The 9656-nt window shown below is 37.1% G+C and overlaps 1 protein-coding gene across 1 annotated transcript; it reads right to left on the reverse strand.

Moving 5' to 3' along the window:
- Positions 1-1749: 1749 nt before the first annotated feature.
- LOC142740659 (aquaporin-5-like) lies at positions 1750-9270 on the reverse strand. The gene is made up of 4 exons (XM_075850070.1): positions 8908-9270; positions 3709-3873; positions 2262-2342; positions 1750-2064 (listed from the first exon to the last, which is right to left on the reverse strand). Exons 1-4 carry the CDS (start codon positions 9268-9270, stop codon positions 1855-1857), a joined length of 819 nt encoding a protein of 272 aa, XP_075706185.1. The 3' UTR covers positions 1750-1854.
- Between the last annotated feature and the right edge of the window lie 386 nt (positions 9271-9656).

Below are 9656 nucleotides of genomic sequence, written 5' to 3' on the forward strand. Positions count from 1 at the left end.
TTTTAACATAGCTGAAACAAAGCTCCATATCCCCTGCATTGACATAGAATTAAAAAGTCTAATTGTGTCTGACTGCATCCACCACTAGGGGGAGCTTAGGAAATTACTGTATAATGTTTTATTTTCAATGTAAACATAGTATGCAGTAAGGTACTAAGCTCCCTCTAGTGGTAGTTGCAGGTGGCCAGAATTTTATTTTCAACCTATAGATTTAAAAACAACAACAAACAAACATTTTAAGGGGGTGGATATTCACTTTAAGATATATATTGTTCTAAACCATGTTAAACAGGTTCTTAAACTAAATTTATGTTTTTTAAAGACTAGCTTGAATACGGCTAAGCCGCCTCTTACCTACCCTGCTTTGAGATCAGTTTGGAGCGGAGCTGAATCCCTGAATAGTCTGTGACGAACGGGTTGCTAAGGATGCGTTGCTTGACAACCCCATTTTAAGTACTGTAGCTGTCAGACAGTATATCTCTAGCAACCAATCTGTTTCAAATTTCTATTCAGATAAAAGCTGGATTGGCACTGTGCTGTCTGCAGTCATGTTATGCTATTCTTCATCTCACCTGCATTATTAGGCCTTATTCACACGGACATGTCCGTTTTGTGCGCGCAAAAAATGATGCGTCTTGCGCGCACAAAAGGTTCGTGTGTCATCAGCATATGGTGCGCGGCTGCGTGATTTTCGTGCAGCCGGCATCATTATGACACTCTGGTTTTATGTTTACAAACAGAAAAGCACGTTTTGTTTTTCTGTTTTCATTCATAGTTTTTACTACTGTAGCGCGAATCACGCGCGGCACCCGGAAGTGCTTCCGTGTGCCGAGAGCGATTTGCACGCACCCATTGACTTCAATGGGTGCGTGCAGCGTGAAACACGGGCAAATATAGGGCATGTCATGAGTTTCATGCAGCGCACATACGCTGCGTGAAATTCACTGACAGTCTGAATGGCCCCATTCATTAACATAGGTCCGTGCGATGCGTGTGAAAATCACGCACATAGCACGGACGTATTATACGTTCGTGTGAATAAGGCCTTAATCAGGTTTTCTACAAATAAAAAAAAAGCTTTTGCACTTGAACAACTTAAGTACATTTCTTTTCTTTTAATTGCTTTTTCAGAGGTGTGGTTCAGGGTGTCATGCAAAGGCATGTGCCCTGGGTGCTAGATGCAAGGGTGGCTCCAAAAAATAGCCATATATTGGGGCCCCACAGGCCCTTGTTGCACTGGTGCTATAAGAGGGCAGTACAGAGACTCAATTATATTTCATGATAATTTAATCATACGAGATGGAGTTATCCAATATCTAAATGAATACTTCAATCAGTGTGATATCATCATACATGTAAAATCATTAGGTGGTGGGCCCAGGTATAACTTGTTACAAGGGCTTTAGAGTTTTCACATTTAAGCTTGGAAGCTCACACCTCTGTCCCTAAGTAATGCAGTGTTATACTTAATGTTATTCTTTGTTACTACTAGTCTTTAGTATCCCTATGACGTGACCAGTAATTCTGATTTAGCTTATGCCAGTATGGAGGCTATGCTGACTGTCATTTACATGCCTACATTTGAATTGTATTATTTTGATTCAAAATGTTTGGTAAAATATAGTTAACACTTATTGATATTAGAACTACATTGAATGAATAAATTAGACTTTGCTTCCTAGCAATGTCAATATCTAGAATAAAAATACCAAACTCTTTCTGTCCTTTGGCATAGCAGAACAACCATAGAAATTATGGATTTCAAAATATCGAGAGCTTTTTAATTGGCACATTGGCCACCACTTTGATAATTAAAGACAATGTCCATTTGCTATATTAGTTCTACCATTCTTGTTACATAGAGAACGGCTTATTTACACGGTCAGGACAGTCCAAAGAGCGTCTCTTGTGCGGTTCAGGTTGCTCACTCCAGTCATTAGATGGATCATAGGTCCCCAAAAATATGGCCAGCTTCTCCTTGGGGGATCTTATGATTGGATTCAGCACATAATTGTACATTAAAGAGGCTATAGCTCCTCCTGCTAATGGCCCAATCCAGAAGACCTACAACACAAAATATACAAAATTAGACAAATAAGCATTTATATTCATTTCCAAAATGTTTATACAAGATAGGACTAATTGCTCTAGAGTTTACATAGAAAACGTAGTTATTTAATTGTAATCATTCTGGTTGAAGACAGTGTTATCTATCACTCTATCTGTAAGAAACATGGTATTATATATTTAAATGTGCTTACCCAATGATTGCGAAAGCTTCTTACTACGACTGCTGGAGAAAACGATCGGGCAGGATTCATTGAGCAACCAGTGAAGTATATCTAAAGTATTCAAAATATTATTCTAATTAAATGATAGTAGTAAATTGCAAGTCACTTGATTGCTTTCTATGTATAACACATGCAGTTGTCACCAAGAAATTACAATCTCCTAATTATGTCTGTAACATGTGTTGTTTCTGCTTGCTGCTGTATACAGACACAAATTACTATTTTAATTTTAGAAAACAACGTTTGTGTTAGAGGGTATTTTTTATATTGAAATGTTAAATTGTAACATTGTAACATTGTTGCTGCAATTTATTACTTTTTTTGTTTTAGGTATTGAGGCTGGTGACGATAAGGCCCAAGCCACACTCTAACAAGAGTTGCTCATTGGGATCACAAACATCATCTTGACTGTAACAATAGCCTGAACTGTAAATAGGTGAGGCACGATATAATACAACAACCAATTGGTATTGCCAGTATAGCAGTCAGGCCAACTTGGGGCAGATTCAATGCAGCCAATGAGGCAGCAAGTTGCCATGTATGGATCCATGGACTAATTTAAGAACTTCAATGTGGTCAGTTCTTTCAATTATGGTTAACTAAGGTTGAATGCTTATATGGGGTATATTCTGCTCCATAAAACCAATACAAAATCGACACAATACTCTTGGACAGATAACAAGGCACCACAACTCATGTGCGTTTAAGCTTCATTAGTGGGGAACCGGCATGGCCTAAAATATTCTGCATTTAGTCCCTGCTCCTTCCACTTTCCAATACTCAGTCAAAAACTTGAACTTGTATCCACTCTCATCTTAAAATTCTAACACCTCTTTAAGTTTCCCTCCCAGTGATTTTGTTGCCTGTAGGGTTTTCTATTTCTGAGAATATCCAAGATGGCGTCATAGCTAATACAGTTTGCTTCTTAAATACTTCAAATGTTGAACCTTCTGATAAACTCTTCAAATTGATATCTTCGAGGGAGTCACTTCACTATAATTATATGAAAAAGGTACAACGCACACCAATGGGAGTCATTTCCAAGATATATATTTAGTATTTTGCCAGTATCAATGCAACGTTTCGGTCATATTCTTGACCTTCTTCAGGCACTGCAGTATGCGGATTCCTTAGAAATGGCGCTTGTGGAAACGCGGCTAGCCACAATGAGAGGCGCCTCCCATTGGAGTGCATTGTACCTTTTTCATATCACATTGGGTTGAGGTCCTACACATGCACCTGCCTGAAAACCTAGTGCTATCTGAACCATGACAAATTTAAATCTAATGATATTTTTTATTCTATAACAACACACAAGTAGTTCTATAAAAATACCTAAAACAGAAATATTAGCAAACAAGCAAACCTACATTGATTGCTATGGAAATAATTGAATAAATGTTAATGTTATACTTACCCCTATAAGGTGACCCAAAGTGACAGAAAGGCCAATGGATATAGCCGGAGACCCTACATGATCCGTCCGGCGACTGTCAGTGGATGCAAAGATGCATAAAACAAGTTGAAAGGTAAGAATCATCTCAACGACAAAACCAAGACCAGGAGATGTGTTGTTAGTGAGCTGTAACAATAAAATATTGTTAGTAGATGTAGAGAAATAGTATGTGACCATTACACATAGAATATCCTTGCACCAGGGGTAATACATCACTTATGATATTATTGCCTAAATCTATGAAACAGAAGTTATCTTGTTTATACCTTGACTTAAAAATTTATTAATCATCAGAAACTGTATGCGTTGCATAGCCACTGAACTTTACCTTTTGTGCTGCTCATAGAACCATTATGTATCTATCTATTGTATATTGTTTTTACAAATATTTTTTTAAATTGCACAACTATATATTAGGCTCCCCTTTTAGAGTTGTCCTCTGCTGATTCGGAAATTAACACGGATGAGCACAAATGCACAGTTGCCTCTGTCCTATAAAACATGGGTGGATAGCAGTTGTCTGTACCACACCTTTATGATCAGGAGGTCATTGAAAAGGCTGTTGCTTTACATGTCTATGGAACTACCAGGAGTGCAGGGAAACCTTGGGGAGTTCCGTGTAGTCAACCTGAGCTAGAACCTAAAAGCTCCTGTTCATAAAAAACAGAATAGTTTCTAATAGACTATGATATTAAAGGACTTTTTCTAATATACAAGAGTTGGGTCACCAAAGGCAAAAAGATAAATATACATAGCAGTCAGCTATTATCTGTGGGAAATCTGGCAGTAAGTGTTACATTTCCCCGCAGCGCTACCACAGGGGAAATTAGGCATTACACAGTGCACATTTAAAGTTAACCCTGTCACAGTGACCATGTAGTCCGATCTGCAGGAAGCATGTTATAGAGCAGGAGCAGCGGAGCAGATTAATATAAAGTTGTGTTAGTAAAGATTCAGTGTAACCTGTAATTTATTTATTAAAATACCTGTTAACTTTGGGCTTAGGAGTCGAGTGGGTGGTCCTACTCGGTGATTGACAACTATTCTGTATTCACACTCATACAGGTAAGGTTGTGAATCAATGGTTGAGCCTGCCCACTGGACTCTTTAGCCCACAGTGAGCAGGGATTTAACCCCTTAACAACATACCATGTACATGTAAGTGATAGCCGTTTAGGGGAAGTATGGGGTGGGCTCACAGGCTGAGCGCGCTTTATACTCAGCGGGTGTCGGCTATATAATACATCCACTGTCGGCTATGTAATACAGCCGACACCACACTCCAGTGGGCGGAATCAAAAATCACTTTGATTCCGCCCGTTTAAAACCTTAAATGCCGCGGTCAATACAACTTGTCGTGCAAAACCAAGCCCTCATACGGCTATGTCAAAGAAAGAAAAAAAAAAATATTGCTTATGGAAGTCGTGGAGGAAAAAATTAAAATGAAAAAACGAAGATTGGACGAGTCCTTACGGGATTAAATGAATAAATTACAGGATATCTTGTATCTTTGCATACACAAATATATATAGATCTGCTCAGCTCCTCATGTTTTATAACATGCTGCCCACAGATCGGACTGCATGTTCAATGTGACAGGTTCCCTTTAAATCAGCGAATAATCTGTATAATGCTGGACAGGACAGGTCTTCCAGAGTGAGGGACGCTCTTTGTAACTAAGAAATGAGGATCTCATCAGAATTCCCTAATAGGGTATTTGAAAAGGGGTTTTCTAAACTGGACAACCCCTTTAATGTTGAATAAATCCTGCAATAAATAAATATCTGCATGATATGTTGTCGCTGTTGCAATAACATATGTCCTTTCATACTGCTTATCCAGATATGAAGATTTACGTCACGTGTTTACTTTTTGGATTACGATACTTGTACAAGAAACTGTCAACTAAATTTGTGAGTAGTCTGGACAATGCAATATGCTTTCATATGGATTACATGTAGATTTCAAAGTGAGATAAATATATAAATATGCTACATCTTAGAGCCTGTTCACATTGCCCTTCTGTTAATGTGTTCCCTTAGACCTTTCCATCGGAGGAACCCATGAACAGAAAGCCAAACGGAAACCATAGGTTCTGTTTGCATTACCATTGATATCAATGGTGACAGATCCGGTGCAAATGATTTCCGTTTGTCACCGTTGTGTAAGGGTTCCGTTTTGGCGGAATCAATTAATAGTTAACTATTGTTTCCGCTAAAAAACTCCAGAAACTTTACGGAATGGAGACAAACGGATCATTTGCACGGAAGCATTACCATTGAAATCAATAGTAATGCAAATGGAACCTATGGTTTCTGTTTGGCTTTCCGTTCATGGGTTCCTTTGAAGGAAATGTTTAATGGAACCCATGAACGGAAGCCCTTTCGGACCCCAGAATTAATCATTTTTGCAAATGATATAGGTGGATCTTGCGTTATAAATCACTCTAGAGTAGAACATCTGGTAGAGTGTATTGATACATGCAATCGGTGCTTCCGCTCCCTTTATATCATATGGAAAAGAGTCTGATCTAAAGCTTTGAGCATGTTTTGTGAGATCATGTTTTTTATGTTGTAGTTTGGTAGAAGTTGTAGAGGATAGACTGGAAGGAGAAGCAATGTCTTCCTGCCAGAAAGTCTCCTTAAGACGTTCAAACATACAATATATATATATGTGTGTAGACTAGTATGTTAAACATGAAAAGTACCAAAAAAATAACATATATGGATAATATCATATTAAAACTGCACTGAACACTTGTTATGATATAATACAAGGATGTTATGAATGTCAAATTTCATCATCATGCTCTGTAAAAAAAAATTGGGTGAGATCTAGAATATCTGTCATTGATATAAGCTAAACACATATGGCCCCATTTCCTCTAGCCAAGTAAAGAGGGGGATTGATTGCTTCTGACGATGGCTTATTATTGCAAACAAAAATTTGACAGCTGTTATGAGTACATGATCTTTGCTTCTTCTAATACAAAACGGAAGGATTGGATCTCTTAGGCTTTGGTGGTGCGTAAAGATTACCCATGTTAGACCATTACATCTCCTCTTGGTAGTGATCTCACAGAAAAATATCAAATAACTCATATTATTTGTATAATGTAATATATAACTGCAGTGACCATGGGTTACAATCTGACCAGGGACCATCTGCTTGGATTTTGAATGGTTTAGCCATGTTTATATAGATGTACTATGATTTAATTTTATACTCCAAAAACATACTTAGGTTAACTGTAGGAATATTAGTATGTGTACATTTGTGCCTGAATTATTAGCTCCCATTAGAGACCAGGGCCAATGTATGTTCATTATTAAATGTTGCAGAATATGTTGCAGTTGCATTTGTCGAAACTGCACTTCTGACTGTATTATTTGGCATAACTGATCATAATGTCATGATATGCTATTTGTGGGTTTTCCAGAGGATTGTATGTAATCTTACAACATGATGTAAACTCAGTAAGTTATCTTCGGGTACAAAATAAGCAGTTAAATGACAAATTATATTAATACCCTTGTGTACATGGTCACTAAAAAACTCTAGGTGGAAGGGGTAAAGTCTGGTTTAATATGAGAAAAATGGTATCAAAGTAAAAATATAATTCTCTCCCTCCTCTCCTACCCTCTCCTGATTTTTACACTACCTATGTATACATGTATTCTGCCGATCCCCGTCAGGGAACACTTGCGCTGGTTCTCTGTTTTTTCTTACACGGTGGAGACCTGCTTGTTTATTTTTCTTGGATTTTTTTTTTTTGTTACATTCTGTTCTTTCTTGGATTTTTTTTGTTACATTCTGTTCTTTCTTAGATTATTTTTTTTTTTGTTACAATCTGTTCTTTTATATTATGACACAGTGCTCTTATGAGGTTGCATACTTCTGTTTGGAAATAACATATCTCCTAAGCATATGAGATTGTAGAGAGACATCACCAACGCCTGTATTCTGCACTCTGTATTGTTGTACTGACCCTATTGGTCAGTTTTGTGAAGTTATTTTAAAAAAATGGCAATAAAAATAAATGATCATAAAATATAATTCTGCGAGATTGGTGACATAAGTAAAAACATTTATACTAATCTACTGTATACTATAAAATGTATCAAAATCAAGATGTTTATCTAATACACCTAAAGCATCACAACTCTTTGCTTAACTATAATGTATGTTCATGAGAAAAATATAAATAGTATTACAATAATCCGTGAATCACTTTAGTGACCTGATCAAATACACATTGTTCATCATAAAAGCTGAGTAAATAATAGGGAGAAAAAAATTCCTATAAAAAACTGAGAGATCATTGATAAAGCAGAAAATGAACAAGATTACATAGGTCATAGCTTTTACAATAATTGAACCCAGCGAAATATTGACAGTTTATCAGAAACTCTTTTATATAAAACAGACAGTTCTATGGAGAAACAAAGTATTTGGGGATCCTGATAAAAAAAAAACTAAGAAAATAGTTTGCTGTATTAAATAGATTTTAAGTACTGATATCAGTCCAGTGCAGACTAATGGAGTTCATGATATGGTCCATCAAAAACCAAGTTCTTAAACAAGCAAAAAAAATCCAAATTAGAAGTTGTCAGGAAATCATTGTATAAAAAAAATACATTATTAAAAGACTAATGCCTTTCGAAACATTGAGAGTCAAAAAGTTCACTCTAGTATCCCGTCCATCATGTCAAACTCACAGGGTCTAAAAAGCTGAGCTATGGGGATTAGTTTGGCAAGATCCTAACCTAACATAGTGGTCCTCAGAATGTATAATGGGCTCTTCACTGGTTATCCCCAGTATTGTGCCAGCTTCCTGGACCACTATGTGCCTGGTGAGTTGAGGGTATTGAAGTTACTGTAGTCACACTTCCATGTTTTGAGCTTTCCACACTAGTTTTCAATTGAGTGATGGTGATGGAGCCTTCTAGTACCCAGCTGCTATCATTACTTATATATGGGAAATTACAATTTATTTTATTTTAGACCTTTCTTTTATTTTTTACGTGGCACTGTATTATTTATATAGTTTTCCCTCATTTTACATTTAGCTGTATGTACATAAAGTGCTATATATTGGTAGACCCCATTACATTTATCACCATAAGACAATTTAAGTTCACCATATATTGACATACTTACTGTGTTGATCGCAAGGTTTCCTCGGATAGGTGGTGGAACCACACCATACAGGATACCAGCACCAGCTAAACCTCCCAGAAGCTGGGCAATGATGTACAAAGTACCCCTCCATATAGATATTTGAGATCCAAGAAGAAAGGCAAATGTGACTGCTGGATTTACATGAGCTCCACTAATATGTCCCACTGTCTGGACCATTGTACCTATCACCAAACCAAAGGCCAATGAGATCTGTAGCACTGTTGGAAGAGCAGCTGGCCATCTCAGAGCAGAGCCCAGTCCAAAAAACACAAAGATCAATGTGGCTAGGAATTCAGCAAATACGGCCCTGTAAAAGGCCAGTGAACAAAGTTCTCTCCTCATTATAAAGCAGTTTGAAATAAAATTGAAAAGTTGTAAGGTTTCTTGTCCTTGCAGATGTGTAAATTTGTCAGGAGGTTGTCAGCTTATATAAATGTGCAGGTGACAAGTTGGATAGGAGGTGGAGAAGACTAAAGGTTCCGCCCCTGGATGTGCATGTTAAAAAAACTGTGTAGCCTCATATAATGTAAACCTCCCTCTGTGTCACCTGGAAGCGATTCACATTTTTTTCATGCATGACTTATAATTAAATGCATTTATATAACATCTGAGATTGAATTGACACTCTTATCTATTTCATAAGCTTCTATTGTCTTACCTATATTTTGTGAACTTTCCACTAAAAGATTTCTCAATCATCATTTCTTGCTCGGCAGACTTTTTGCCAG

This window comes from Rhinoderma darwinii, chromosome 2, assembly GCF_050947455.1.
Source record: "Rhinoderma darwinii isolate aRhiDar2 chromosome 2, aRhiDar2.hap1, whole genome shotgun sequence".
Taxonomy (NCBI): domain Eukaryota; kingdom Metazoa; phylum Chordata; class Amphibia; order Anura; family Rhinodermatidae; genus Rhinoderma; species Rhinoderma darwinii.